General features: G+C 35.8%; 1 protein-coding gene across 10 annotated transcripts in view; it reads left to right on the forward strand.

Moving 5' to 3' along the window:
* STAG1 (STAG1 cohesin complex component) overlaps positions 1 to 16,327 on the forward strand; it is a 425,728-nt gene that overhangs the window by 121,399 nt on the left and 288,002 nt on the right. For 8 of the 10 annotated variants that reach the window (XM_082690738.1, XM_082690746.1, XM_082690747.1 and 5 more), the window contains 2 exons: positions 1,045 to 1,156; positions 11,978 to 12,080. In XM_082690738.1, the coding sequence (XP_082546864.1) occupies positions 1,128 to 1,156; positions 11,978 to 12,080 (132 nt within the window). In that variant the 5' untranslated portion in view covers positions 1,045 to 1,127. The remainder of the gene's footprint in view (positions 1 to 1,044; positions 1,157 to 11,977; positions 12,081 to 16,327) is intronic. The other 2 variants (XM_082690739.1, XM_082690748.1) reach the window with 1 other exon arrangement.

Consider the following 16,327-nt stretch of genomic DNA (forward strand, 5'->3'; position numbering starts at 1 on the left):
AGTGTACCCAAAAAACCCCCACCAAATTGTTCATAGTAATTTTTGTATCCTGCACCATTGATACATTATTCAGTTCTAATAAACACAGTGGATTTTTGTATGTTATTTGTACCCTGCAACTTTTCTTTACTAATATTTTATTGCTGTTGATTCTCTGAGATTTTCTGTATATAAACTATTATGATGCCATTTGTGAATGCAGATAACTTACTTCTTTTCTGTTTAGGTGTAATTCATATCTCTTTCTTGACTAATTGTCTCTTGTCTGTTGCCAAAATGTATAGTGGTACATTTCTAAGGATGTGGTGAAAATGGACATTATTGTTTTCTTCCTGATTTTAGGACGAATGCTTTTATTTTAGTCTTTCACTATTGATGAAGCCACCTATGTATTCTTCATAAGTGGCCTTTATCATATTAATAAAGTTCCTTTTTTAGTTTTTTAAAATGTTTTTATTATGAAAGAGTATTTGGCTTTTTGGTTTCCCTTGAGATTGTGCCAGATGCTTTCTGTCGTAATTTGAGATGATCATGTAGCTCATTTTTCTTTCTATTAATGTATTAAATTGACCATTGTTTTTAAGTTGAATCACTCTTGCATTCCTGGAATAAATCCCACTTGCCTGTGGCATATATTACATTGAATATGTAGTTGGATTCTGTTTGCCAGATTTTTTTTGTTTTTGTTTTGTTTTGTTTTTAGGATTTTTACATCAGTATGTCTGTTCAGATTTTCTATTTTTCTTGGGCCAGTTTTGACAGTTTTTATATTTCTAGGAATTTGTTTAACAATGGGTTATGTGATTTATTGGCATACAACTGCCCCATTCTAATAATCTTTTTATTTTCTGTAAGGTGGATAGCAATATCCCACCTTCACCTGTGAGATGATGGATATGTTAATTAATTTGATGAGGAGGAGCCCTTCACAATGTATATGCATATCAAATCATCACGTATGCTTTAAATATCATACAATTTTGTCAGTTATACCTCAATAAAGCTGGAAATAAAATAATTTTCTTTCTTTTTTTTAAATAACAGGATTGACTTTGAGGTTATTTAAAAAGTTTTGAGTTGGACAGCACTTGGTTCTTTTGCTGCATTGTGGAAAGACCTCTTCAGCAATGATTACTTCAGAGTTACCAGTGTTACAGTAAGTATTACAGTTTTCTAATTTAAAAAAAAGAATACCACATTTTTTGTATATGAAATGTTTTTTTTAATGACACACATCAGATAGGTTCTCTGATAGTTGAGCAGTATGTCTAAAATCAAACAACCTATTAGATTGTGTAATTACCATATCTCTGCATGGCCCTTGCTGTAGTAATATCAATATTTTTGTGTTATTGAGCAAAGATGTTACTCTCCTTATCAGGGGTTAGCATACTATGACCCATGGACCAAGGCTGGCATGCTGCCTGTTTTTTATAAAAATTTTTTATAAATTTTTGTAAATTTGTACAGAGCCATTCTTACTCTTTAACAAATTGTTTAACTGCTTTTGTGCTACTAGTTGTGATAGAGAATGAGTCGCCTGCAAAGTATAAATATTTTGTTGGACCATTCATTATATACAGAAGTATATAAACGCCTATCCTCTATCATACTGTTTCTCTAACACATACCCTCCTACCTCCTCCACCTTCCTTTGCTGAGATTGCAATTGTTGGGCCATTCCGGTTGCATTGGCATTTTTAGTAGTATCTCATTAGATTTGTTGGAGTTGTAGGATGGATCTAGAATTGGGTCTTATTTTGTATTCTTTGGGAAATACAATTAGTGTAGTAGCAGATACTTTCTTTTTTGTAGGTTTCATCAGGATACAAATTAGGAACTTGCATACTGTGATCCTGTATGACAGCAATGGTTTAGATATAATGAGAGTGATCAACGGTTTATGTAATTATTTATATTTGTATTGTCTTGGTTCATTTATATATTTCTTTACTAAGAGATTGTAGGCACCTTTTACCTCATTTTCCGGCCTTGTGTTTTTCCTTCAGGTATCTAAGACAAAAAGGTGTCTAAATGTCTTTATCTGCTTGAAAAACCATCCATACCTATATTCCTTTTTTCCCCCAAATACAGGAGATAAAATTTAAGCCCTTTCTAAGTATTTAACTCATGTCTTAATACTTCTTAACATAGAGATTTTTGGAGGTCTCCACATAATATTTTCTTTCTTTTTTTAAATCTTTGTCCTGCCAGCAGTTCCTACTTAACTCTGCTCTTACCTGGCAAACTCACTAATACTATAGGTCTTAGTAGATGTGTCATGCCTCCAGCAAAACTCTTCTTTCCACTCAGAGTTGGGGTAGGTGTCCTCCTGTGGTTTTGTAATGTTCTTTGCTTTTCTTCTAGTACCATACTTTAACATAATGTCTTATAACCCTTGTTTCTGCCTAAACTGCACTTTTTAATCTTAGACTATTAGTTGTTAGGTAGGCCCAATAGAAATATGTCTTTGATTAAATATGGAACAGAGATTGTATTTAAATACATGTTGCATTTAAGGAGAAGTTACATTGATACAATAGTATTTAACGTCATTTTTTTGGTGAATAACTGAATATTTCTCGTTAAAATGTAAGCCTGTATTATGATTATGGGTAGTGGATAGTGGTGATCTGTTAGGTGGATAAGTGAATTTTGCTTTCAGTCTGTCAGTGGGAGATTGTACTCTTGGTCAAGTTGAGATCTAAGGAACATATGTTGGGGGCATACAGTTCTCTGAGGATTTTGACAGATATTATAACAGCAATATATTACCTTGTTTATTCCAGCCAGCCAGCAATACCATGTCTGCATTTTGTAAGTGAAAGGAAATATGTTTCTTAGTATTTGTAAACTTCAGTTTCCATCATTTGTAGTGAAGACAGTATATTAGAAATTGATCTTGGGGTTCCTGGGTGGCTCAGTCGGTTGAGTATCTGACTTTTGATCTCATAATTTTGAGTACAAGCCCCATGTTGGGCTCCATGCCATCTTTTTAAAAAAAGAGGGAGAAAAAAAATGATCTCTATGATCTCCTCAAAAACAAAAATATTTTGACCCAGCAGTTCTTAATGTTTAGTTCAATAATGATTATTGTAAATAGACACAAGAACTAGTGAATGACATTTAAAAAAAATTATTTTTTGTGGCCTTGTTATTTCTTAGCTTATTTAGATAATGTTATCACTGATGAATTTGCCACCTTTGTGGTGTTTACTGTTATGCATTGTGAAATATTACCAGTTACCACATATTTTTATATTCTGCTACATAGTACAGTATCTGAAGGTATGTTAGGTTCTTGATTGAAAGAGCATGTAGTAGAGATCCAGTCCATGTTTTCATGAAACTTACATAAATAGGTAGTGAAGTAATCACAAATATATAGATCTGCCATTGAGGTGCTAGGATGATAAATTAGAGAATTTTGTGATAATTTTACCATGAGCCTTGATTTAGTCTACTCTTCTATAGAAAAGGGTTGAGCTTAACTCCGAAGCAGAGGAAAGGTTTGGGAAGAAGAGATCAGAGTATTAATTTCAGATTGAAGGAATGGCATTTACAGAGACCCTGAGTTAGGAGGACTCATGGTATGTTTGAGAGACTGAAATAAAGCTCTTCTTTCTCTTTTTTCTTTTTTTTCAGGGTTGGGGATAGAGATTGACATGAGATTAAGGCTTGTGAGTAGAGTGGGGCTATATCATACAGGCACCTGCTTAAATGATAATAGGAATTTTGAATTTTTCTTTTTAGGGATAGTAAGAAGTCAGTTTAGGATTTTAAGCGTGGAAGAGATACATGGGATAGATTTAGAAAATCACTCTTTGGTAGTATAGTGATTATTGGGGAGGGACAACAGTAGAGGCAAGGAGACCTTTTAAGAGGAGGGTATTGCAGTATGCAAGCCAGTTATATTGACAACTTGAGGTGGTTACAGTGCAAATGGAGAGAGGTAGACAGAATTTAGTGTTTTAGGGAATAAAAATTCATTTTTATAAGATTTGATCTGATTCTTCCACTCTCTTCTGTCTAGTAGTAGTATAAATGTGAACATTAAACATTGGCAGGGTATTTGTAGGTTTTTTGCAGCAGTTGGTCAAAGTTTGAATTTTTGATCAAGGATTCTGTGTCTGTCCTAGAGAGCAATTTGTTACTATATAATGAGAGTTAACTGTACAAGATAATTGTTTCAGCTCTTTAATAGTTTAAAACTAGAGACAGTCTGAGTGCTCATGGAAAGGGAAGTAATTAAATAACTTTCCTATGTATTATGAAGCATACTGTATTATGAAGCATACTTTTCCAGAATTCTGTGTACTTGCATGGAAGATTCCTATTAATTAACAAATTTAAAACAAATATAGTTAGAAGAAGAAAATAAAACAATGAAATAAATTGTATTTTGATATGTATTTATATATGCGAAATCATAAATATTTATGGCAGGGTAGTAGTCAAACTGTTATTCTTCAGTTTGGGATTCAGAGTTAGGGTAACTCTTCCTTGTATTCTTATATCCTCCTATTGCTTGAAGTAAAAAAAATTATATATGTATTCTTGTATATTCTAATAAACACACATTTATTAGTATATGTGTATACACATATACACATATATACACATATACACATATACACATATACTAATTGGAATGTATTAGTAATTTGTTGATTATAGCTATCATTTTTTAAACTGGCTGAAGTTGGCAGAATTAGAAAATATATTGTACCTTTCTCTTTTATCAGTAAAGTGTAGTGCTCAAGGATAAATTATTTTCACTAATGGGTTATGTATTATATGCTAGACCAGACATGTTCCTATAGTTGCTTTCTGATTTAAAGCATCAAAAGCGGGGCGCCTGGGTGGTTCAGTGGGTTAAGCCTTTGCTTTTGGCTCAGGCCATGATCTCAGGGTCCTGGGATGGAGCCCTGCATCGGGCTCTCTTCTCAGCGGGGAGCCTGCTTCCTCCTCTCTCTCTGCCTGCCTCTCTGCCTATTGTGATCTCTGTCTGTCAAATGAATAAATAAAATCTTAAAAAAAAAAAAAAAAGCATCAAAAGCACTAGTAGATTCTGTCCACACAAGAGAAAAAGAAAACATAGTATTTGCAGTCTAGTATGCTAGACATGGAGATGGAGAATTCAGGTCTACCTAGAGATCTAAATATACTGTGCCACATATTAGGTATTAACTATAAACAAGATAATCAGATTTTCAGATCTTGCATTTCTTTGTATTGATATAATGTGTTTTCTTACAAGGTTTTTGTACATGTTTGTTGTAAATAATGTATATAAATAGCACACAGTATATGTAAACATAATCGTTTTGGTCTGTATTGAGAAAAAATGTAGTATGATTTATTATTTTTTAGTGGCGATGAATAAGATGAGCTAGATCAGGAATTGACTACTGCTAGTGGCTCAGAGTTCTGTTTTTATGAGTATTATTGGACTACAAACATGTCCATTCACTTACATATTATATGTGGCTGCATTCAGGCTATGATGATAGAGTTGAATAGTAGACAGACTTTAAGACCCTGAAGTGTATTATATTTACTATGTAGTCCTGGACTAGATCAATATTATTTATAATTTTTATTTTATTTTTTAAAAAGTTTAAAAAAAACCACTTTCATTCCAGTATAATGAATATACATTGTTATAGTAGTTTCAGGGTAAAATACAGTGATTCAGTGCTTTTGTGAATCCCTTTACTGACTTTTATAGACATACTTATTTTTACTGCTTCCTGCTTTTCCTACTCTTGCTTTATGGTATTTCCCTCCATTTAAAAAGTCCCCTTTAACATTTTTTGTAAAGTTGGCTTAGTAGTCATAAATTCCTTTAACTTGTGTGTGTCTGGGGAACTATTTCTCCTTTTATTTTTTTAAAATATTTTATTTATTTATTTGAGAGAGAGAAATCACAAGTAGATGGAGAGGCAGGCAGAGAGAGAGAGAGAGAGAGAAAGGGAAAGCAGGCTCCCTGCCGATCAGAGAGCCCGATGCGGGACTTGATCCCAGGACCCTGAGATCATGACCTGAGCCGAAGGCAGCGGCTTAACCCTCTGAGCTACCCAGGCGCCCTCTCCTTTTATTTTGAATGCTGGATTGAGTATTCATGGTTGCAGGTCTTTTCCCTTCTGTACTTCCGTTTAGTGACAATATATTATGCCACTCTCTTTTGGTCTGCAAAGTTTCTGCTGAAAAATCAGCTCATTGCCTGATGGAGTTTTCCTTGTATATAATTGTTTCCTTTTCTATTGCTACTTTTAAAATGCTCTCTTTATCACTACTTTTTGCCATTTTAATTACTATGTGTCTTGGTGGACATCTCCTTGGATTGATCTGCGGGGGAGAGTGCTTTCTCTACCTCCTAAATATGGATTTCTTGTTTCCTTTCCCATATTCAGGAAGCTTTCCACCATATTTCTTCAGATAAATTTTATTCCCCATTTTCTCTCCTTTCTTTTTCGGCGTTCCCTATAATGCAAATGTTACGCTTATTGGTGTCACTGAGTTCCTTAAGTCTATCCCCCCCCCCCCCCCAAGATTTTATCTATTCATTCATTCATTCATTTATTTATTTGTCAGAGACAGAGAGAGTGAGAGCACACAAGCAGGGGGAGCAGCAGGCAGAGGGAGAAGCAGGCTCTCCGCTGAGCAAGGAGCCTGATGTGGGACTCCATCCCAGGGCCCGAGGATCATGACCTGAACCGAAGGCAGATGCTTAACCAACTGAGCCATCCAGGCATCCTGCTTGAGTCTGTTTCCATTTATTATTATTTATTTTTCTTTCTCTCTCCTGTTCAGCTTTATTGTTTTTCATTAGTCTGTCCTCTAGATTGCTGATACATTCTTCTGATTCCTCTAGTCTACTATTTATTCCCTCTTGTGTATTTTTAATTTTAGTTATTGAGTTTTTCATCTCTGAATGGTTCTTTTTTATATTTTCTACCTCTTTTTTAAGGCTCTCTGTGAGGTCCTGTACTCTTTTTTCAAATCCAGTGAGTATCTGTTACTTTAAATCTTCTCTCAGGCATATTACCTTCATTTCATTTTAGGTCTCTAGCTGTGATTTTTGTCCTGTTCTTTTTTTTTTTTTTTTTTTTTAAAGATTTTATTTATTTATTTGTCAGAGAGAGAACGAGCGAGAGTGAGCATAGGCAGACAGAGTGGAAGGCAGAGTCAGAGGGAGAAGCAGGCTCCCTGCAGAGCAAGGAGCCCGATGTGGGACTCGATCCCAGGACGCTGGGATCATGACCCGAGCCGAAGGCAGCTGCTTAACCAACTGAGCCACCCAGGCGTCCTTGTCCTGTTCTTTTATTTGGGACACATTCCTCTGTCACTTATTTGTGTCTTATGTTTTATCTCTCATGTTTTAGAAAAGTCGGCTATTTCTCCTCCTATTGAAAGTAATGGCCTTATGAATAAGATGTCCTCTAGTTCCCTACAGTGCATTGTCCCCTAATTGAAAACCTTTGGTTTCGGGGGTGTCTTCTGTGAATGTTGTATGCATTTTGCTGTTGTGGGTGAGCTGTATTTGCCTTCAGTTTGGTCCTCTTTAATGGTTCTTCCTGCCTGTTGTGGGCAGAGTTTAGTTCTTTGTTATTAGTGTGCCTGTCTGGGTGGCCTTGGGATTGAGTTAGGTCGGACCAGACATTTGCCAGAGCTCCAGTAGCATCAGACTGCAGGTACTATCTCATGAGAAGCTTTCATTGGTGGGAAGTGCCTGCAGGGACCTCCAGGGACTGCATATGGGAAGTACCTGTAGTCAGACCAGCTGTCTGCCCCAAGTCCATTGCCTGTGCTGCAGTCAAACTGGTATGTGTGGTTTTCTTCCCCTTTACTCAGGGCAGGAGTCACTTTGCACTGTTCCTAGTCCCTGCTGGGGCTGTTAGCACAATTCCATACCTATGATACAGCTTTGTATAGACTCATTTGGAGGTGGGCCTGGAGGGGGCAGGTCCTCAGGAAAGCATGGAGGTAAGGGTGCTGTTAGCAAGCTAGATGGAGAGTGTGTTCATACTAGTTCTATATGTGTTCATGTATCTAGGCTGAGTAAGAGAGAGGGAAATGGCGCCTGCCAGCTCTTCTGTTCTTGGAGGAGTCTCCCAAAGATCTGGACACCTTCAGCATATTCACTGAGATTAGTAAACAAATCTCTCTTCCTTAACCCAAGTCATTTTTCAGACTGCTGCTTCTGCTCTGAATCTCCCTGGAGCTGTTTGTTACTGCTATTTCACGGCTGCCCCCCCACCCCACCCCGCCTTTTTTTTAAGGGCAAGGACTCGGTTTCCCATTGCCCTCCAGCTCTCCCAGAGGCAGCCTGCTAATTTTTAAAGTTTCTGATATTAAGCCCTGGTGATGGTGAGAACTTGGAAAGTTAAGCTCCTCTGGATTTTAAAGCCAAATGTTACAGTGATTAGTCTTCCTAGTATGGGTCCTCTATGCATGGGGTACCTTGTGTGCTTGGTGTGGTATCTGTTCTACTCTCCTGTCTGTGCTGGTGGTTTCCTGACCTCTCTTAGACAGTCTTGTGGGTCTGTTTGGCTCCCAGAAAATCTTTGCCTTTCCTCTCCTCTTTGATGTGGCCTCTTCCTAAATTTGCCTGTGGGGAGTCTGTTAAAACAGTCTTGGTCGTTTTCTGGGTTATGTAATCTTGATGTGGGTGGTTTCTAGGTCTACCTGTGGGTTGATGTGAGCCTAGGATCTTCCTGCTCTCCACCTTCCTCAGAAATCTGTCTTTTTTCTTTTTACAGTTTTAAAGATTTTATTTTTATTTATTTATTTGACAGACAGATGAGAGGCAGGCAGAGAGAGAGGAGGAAGCAGGCTCCCTGCTGAGCAGAGAGCCTGATGTGGGGCTCGATCCCAGGACCCTAGGATCATGACATGAGCTGAAAGCAGAGGCTTTAACCCACTGAGCCACCCAGGCGCCCCTCTTTTTACAATTTTAAATACCAGATCACCTTTGAAGATTTGCAAATAAGGAAATATTGCGATGTTAAGAATCTTACTGGCAATACGTCAGGTATTTATATTTATGCCCTTGCATGAGGAAACTAGAAATAGTTAAGTTGAAATTAATTCAGGGTATTATTAGTCATGATTATTATGGTAATAATCGTGGACAGAATTGGAGAATTATTATATGGGGGACGTCATGGGAACACTTGTTAGCTAATGGCACAAGAGGAAGATTGATAATGATTCTAGGAGTATGAGTAAGACAGGATAACGGTGACTATGATAAATTTGCATAACAACTTTAAAGTACACTTATGCATTAACTAAATAAATCAGTTAATTATATTGCCTTGAGCAGAGAGCTAGAAATAAGTCAGTGTTGCACTTAATTTTATATGTGGTATTTCGTAAATTTGATGTGGCATTCAAAGGAGCATGTTACATGTGACTTAAAAATCTTGAATTGTAGATGATCAGGTCTGTTTTTAAAACCTTTTAAAATTTAAATTCAATTTAATTAACATATAGTATATTATTAGTTTCAGGGGTAGACTTTTTGATTCATCAGTTGCATATAACACCCAGTACTCATTACATCAAGCACTCTCCTTAATGCCCATCACCCAGTTATCCCATCCCACCACCCATCTCCCCTCCAGCAGCCCTCAGTTTGTTTCCGGTAGTTAAGAGTCTCTTATGGTTTGCCTTCCTCTCTGTTTTTATCTTATCTTTCCTTCCCTTATGTGATCCTGTTTTGTTTCTTAAATTTCACATTTGAGTGAAACATATGTATTTGTTTTTCGCTGACTTATTTCACTTAGCATAACACCCTATAGTTCCATCCATGTCATTGCAAATGGCAAGATTTCATTCTTTTTGATGGCTCAGTAATACTCCATTGTGCGTGTGCATGTGTGTGTGTACACAGACATACATATACCACATCATCTTTATCCATTCATCTGTTGATGGACATCTGGGCTCTTTCCATATTTTCACTATTGTGGACATTGCTGCTATGAACATTCAGGTGCATGTGCCCCTTCAAATCAGTGTTTTTGTATCCTTTTGGTAAATACCTACTAGTACAATTTCTGAGTGATAGGGTAGTTCTGTTTTTAACTTTTTTGAGGAACCTCCCTGTTGTTTTCTAGAGTGGCTGCACCAGTTTGCATTCCCACCAACAGTGAAGGAGGGCTCCTCTTTCTCCACATCCTCTCCAACATCTGTTATTTTCTAAGTTGTTAATTTTAGCCATTCTGACTTATGTGAGGTGGTATCTCATTGATTTTGATTTGATGATGTTGAGTGATGTTGAGTGATGCTGAGCATTTTTTTCATATGTCTGTTAGCCCTTTGTCTTCTTTGGAGAAAAGAGAAATGGGTGATCAGGTCTATTGATAATATATTGAAGTGATAGAAGTTATACATCAAGTGGATGAGATCTCCCATCGAGTGTGGTATAAAGGGAAGAGTAGCAGATAGTAAAGAATTAAGTTTTAGGCACCCGACACAAAGAGGAAATGACAGTGAGAGCATTCAGTGAAGCAGATGGAGAAATAATAGATTGTATGTTGGACTCCCCTTTGCTGTATTCCTTTTACTGTATTTGCAGTTTTATGCATATCCTTTATACTGTTAGTAACATAAAATTTAATTAAGAAGTTGTTCATACTATGTATATCTTTTCAGTGGTGTATGCTAGAGCCAGCCTGTATTGTCTTGGAGAGTTAAATATTAAATTTACAGGAATTTTGTGACCCAGTGAAATTAAAATTGTCATTATAAAAAGTTAAGCTTGATGTACTTAAAATTAAATAAATCATATTAAAAATAAATGTAACAAATCCTCAAATTCACCACTTTCTAATTATTTTACATATTACTATTTTATATGTTCTTGTGTTTTTATTTATACCTATTGTATTTTTATGGTAGAAATACTTTTTAGTGGTGTACTACTATTGTTTATTACTTCTCAAGTCTGTTGATACCATTTTGGCAATTTGAAGTTGTAGTAGGACTACTTACATTGAGAAAAGCAGCAAACACTACAGATCAGGGCTCAATTTATTATTTTGTCATTTGTCTATAGACCTAATGTGATGAAGTTATTGTTAAGAATGTAGGTTAAATTTAAAGGTATACCAGGTTTATAGCCATTATGTTATAATAACACTCATAGTGAGAAGTTTTTGTATTTGTATTTGAGAAGTGTTACTGATTCAGTAAAGAAGTTGTGATCTTTCATGTCAGAACTGTGTTTGTTCATCAGTTGCAACCAGAGGTTAGGTATGGATACAAGAGTGGTAAAATTATCATTTTATGTGAATGGATTAGCTATATGGAATTCACAATAAAAATATTGTGTATTTTTTTGTCAGTAAATTGTTACATATCCTTTATATCAGTAACATTTCTAATCATATATTTTTTTAAGATTTTATTTATCTATTTGACAGACACAGCGAGAGAGGGAACTACAAGCAGGGGGAGTGGGAGGAGAAGCAGGGTTCCCGCAGAGCAGGGAGCCCTATGTGGGACTCAATCCCAAGACCCTGGGATCATGAGCTGAGTCGAAGCAGACTCTTAATGACTGAGCCACCCAGGCGCCCCTCTAATCATATTTTTTTGAAGAGGCAGTTAAACTTTTACTAGCACACTATTGACTTTCCTGATTTTATAGAATGAACAAAATTCCTCTTAGGAGTTAGTTTTTTTGTGTTGATGAATTCATCTTTTACAACTGGATTTTCATTTATATTTTGTATAGCAGCTGCCATTTCCTTCTCTTTGTTTATTAATTTGGAGATTCATGTCACTCAGAGTTATGGGATACAGACAGGAAGTATAACATTTTCAGTTTCCTAAAGATTTTTTCTGGAAGTGGAAGAAAAAACACTTCTTACAGCCATATTCCAGGAGGTAAGGAAAGTAGTGGAACAGAACTGCATTGTATATATGAATTAATTTGTTCGCTAAAATAATATATCACGTTTTCTAGGGATTCAACTAATGAAACTACTGCCCATTCTGATGCTGGCAGCGAACTTGAAGAGACAGAGATCAAAGGAAAAAGAAAAAGGGGTCGTCCTGGTCGGCCTCCAGTATGTATTATACTTGTCTTTGTTCTTGTAATCGTTGCTGAGTAAAGGGGCTTGATACAAGCTGTTTGTTAATTCTAGTTCTGTTAATACATATTAGAGATTCTTAGAAACTTTGCTTCATGAATTGGATTGACAGTGATCATGAATAATTCGATTTTAGTATCTTTTTTGCTCTCCATGCTTCACTTGTAAATAAATTATGATCCATGTAAAGACATGGAGAAGATGATTAATATGAAATGAGATGTAGTAGTTGTGACCTCCTTGCATTTTAGGTGCAGCTCTGATGTTTTGTGACCTCTTAAGTGTGCATTTTGGTAGAATTATTGGGGATTTTGGCCTAGTGTGAGAATATATTCTCATTGATACATGATTGAGAAGTTTAGAAGTATTCTGGATATCTGTACTTCGAGAGGATATCTTTACATATATATATATATATTTTAAGATTTTATTTATTTATTTGACAGAGATTACAAGGAGGCAGAGAGGCAGGAGGGGCGGGGTGGGGGAAGCAGGCCTCCCGTTGAGCAGAGCACCCAATGGGGGGATCGATCCAGAACCCTGGGATCATGACCTGAGCTGAAGGCAGAGGCTTAGCCCACTGAGCCACCCAGGTGCCCCTCTTTATAAATTTTTTGAGTACACCAGTCATCATTCAGTTTAAGGTAGCATAAGCTCTCAGACAGTATCACTCACCATGTGAAGGTTTAAGGTTTGTACTATTCTGTACTCATTTTTATGATATGATTTGGTATTAGCAATTTTTTCTCTATTTTATGAAAGTTCTTATTACGGAACATTTCAGTCTTCTTTTGTGAGAGGCATAATACTATAATGAACTCTTCATATAACCATTACCCAGCAACAGCAGCTATCAAGTCATGGCTTTTTCATTTCTCCACCCCTTATTTCCTTCCTATTTTATTTTCAAGTTCATATAGACATCATTCCATCTTTAGATATTTCAGAATCTATTTCTAAAAGACACGAGCTTGCCTTTTCTTTTTCAAATTTTTATTATTGTAGTATAGGTGACATACAATGTTTTATTAGTTTCAGGTGTACAACATAGTGATTTGACCAGTTGGTATATGATGCAGTGGTCACCATGATAAGTGTAATTACTACCTGTCACCGTACAGTGTTAGTACAATATTATTGACTATATTCCCTAAGCTGTATTTTTTATCCTCATGACTAATCTAGTTTATAACTGGAAGTTTGAATCTCATAGTCCCCTTTACTTGTTTTGTTCATCCAGCCCCCCAATCTCTTCCCCTGTCCCTTTGGCAACTACTAGTTTTTTCTCTATATTTATCATTCTCTTTCTGTCTTCTTTGTTTTGTTTTTTTTTTAGGTGTCACATATAAATGAAATCATGTGGTATTTGTCTTTCTCCATCTAACTTATTATCAGTGCACAATTTAGGTTTTTTTCTGTATCTTAGCTATTTTAAACAATGCTGCAATGAACATAGAGGTGCATATATCTTTTTGAATTAGTCTTTTCATTTCCTTTGGGTAAATAACCACCAGTGGAATTACTAGGTCATATGGCATTTCTGTTTTTTAATTTTTTGAGACTGGTTTTCATAGTAGCTGTACCAGTTACATTTCCCACTAACAGTACATGAAAGTTCCTTTTCTCCACATCCCTGCTTAGCACTTGTTATTTCTTGTTTTCTGGATACTAGAATTCTAATGGGTGTGATTTGATACCTTATTGTGGTTTTGATTTGCCTTTCCTTTATTATTATTAATGTTCAGCATCTTTTCATGTGTCTCTTCGTCATCTGTATGTCTTCTTAGGGAAAGTGTCTGTTTAGGTCCCCTGCTCAGGACTTGATTATCTTTATTTAACAACAAATATCATTAGCATATCTCAAGATAAAAATATTGTGTAAAATCAATAAATAATGACATTAAAGTTTATAATCATTTCATAAATATGATTTTAAAGTATAGTTTGTTGGTTTGGATTATGCAAATGAAATGTACTTGTTGCAGTTGATGGTAATATTAATGGTAATATTAACCAGTTATTATAAATATGTCCTTGTGAGTTTTTTTTCATGTTATTGCTATTCTATTCATGTTTCTTAGCCTCAGTTTTTAATTAGCTTCAATGAATCTTTATAGCCTTTCATTTTTTAGCACAGTCTTAAATTTGAAGGTTGGAGGGATGACTTGTACTATTTTCTCTACAATCTTATATTCCATCTTTATTTAAAAGGAAAAAATTGCAGTGGAAAAGGCATAATATTAAAATTGCTCTTTATATTACTTATCAGTTTTGTATATTTGGTGGTAGAATATCCACTATGAAAGCATTTTGGGAAAAGAAAAAGAGTTTCATACTCAGATGCTGGAGACTATCTAGTTCTCCTTACTATCACTGTATGATTTTTCTGAGGCTATAGATATGTTACATTGTTTTCACTAGGATTCATGAGTTATAGGTACAAATTGGAAGTAAGACTAAACTTGTCTGAAGGTAGGAGTATGAACTACCTATATGATTACTTACCTGAATTTGTTTTCCTCCAGTTGAAATTCTTAACTTCATAAGTTTCAGATTAAGTGCTTCCTTCTTCAAGAATGCCTTTTTTCCCCTAAGGAGAATTTATCACCTCTTTAGCGAGCTATTATGTTGTTATTATAGAATGTGTCTTAATTTTGATGTGTCTGTAGCTGCATCTCTATAACAATTTTGCTTTTCTTGTTGAAAAGGTGTATGCATATCTAGATTTAGCTCCTTGTGGTTAGAAATCTGATTTAATTTTTAATAAAATTAAATTTACTAAAATTGCTATTTCATAATCTAATAGATAAATAGTACATTTTCATCTCATGTTTTAGAATTGAAAAAGAATTTGGAGGGTAGGATAGTGCATTCTGGAAACTTGTGTTAGACTTCGGTCCATATTTTCATACTCTTTATTTCACATGGGTATCTATACTTACTTCCACCTGCCTCAAGCCCATTTCTTGATCTTGGAAACAACACAACTTCCTGAATTTCTACCCTGGCTTTGCACTAGGCTGATGCTATTTATGTCATTTAATTGCACCATCAATACTATGAAATAGTCTTTTTTTTTTTTTCCTTTTAAGATTTTATTTATTTATTTATGAGAGAGTGCGTGTAAGCACAAGCAAGGGGAGAGGTAGGCAGAGGGAGTAGCAGGTTCTCTGATGTGGCACTTGATCCTGGGATCATGACAAGAGTGGAAGGCAGAGGCTCCACCGACTGAACTACTCAGGTGTACCTGAAATAATCTTAGATGTAGTTTACAAAGCAGAAAACAAAAGTATGAAGTGGTAATTTGCTGAGGTCCCACACAGCATATAAGTGGCAAAGCTAGGTTTTATTTTTATTATTTTTAAGATTTTTATTTATGTATTTATTTGACATCGAGAGAGAGAGAGAGATCACAAGTAGGTAGAAAGACAGGCAGAGAGAGAGAGAGAGAAGCAGGCTTCGCGCTGAGCAGAGAGCCGACTTGTGGGTCTTGATCTCAGGACCCTGAGATCATGACCTGAGGCAAAAGCAGAGGCTTAACCCACTGAGCCACCCAGGCGCCCCCAAAGCTTGGTTTTAAACTTGTATCTTAAACTCCCGAAGTCTTTCTGTCAAGAATGCCAAAATGCCAAGCCATTAATTTATATTGAGAGGTGTCTTTGTCAGATTGACCAGATTTGCATATGTTCCAATACCTGTTCTAAAGATTGCTTCAGACAGTTTGAGTCAGTTGGCTCCATTTTGGACAATTCTTGAGTTTTGATTGATAAATGCTTTGTTTAGCTATTGTAATAATACTGTTTATATTTTCTAAGACTTCATGATCTCTGACTTTGTTTTTTTACTCAGCCATATGAAAACATGGCTGGACTTTCTGTTATGGGTAGTATTTTTTTATTTTTAAATTCTTACAGGGCATCGCGTTATTGGCATTTCTTTTTGGTATACCATTAGGTGTTATTAAACCACTCTTATATTGTAGTTGTCCTAATTCATATTCGTAATTGTAGCTCTCTATTCAAATGAATAACGGTCTCTAAACAAACACTATATCATGTTTATACTAACCCTATGATTATATTAACAGATTAAAAACATCATTTCCTTTGTCAACTGACCCACTACTCCCTTGGTGATCACATCCAGTCTCTTGACTTTAAATACCATGTGTAAGTTTATGTCTCCCAGATTGCTATCTCCAGGCTGGACTTTACTCTAGACTC

Source organism: Mustela nivalis (genome assembly GCF_964662115.1).
Source record: "Mustela nivalis genome assembly, chromosome: 1".
In the NCBI taxonomy this organism is placed as follows: Eukaryota; Metazoa; Chordata; class Mammalia; order Carnivora; family Mustelidae; genus Mustela; species Mustela nivalis.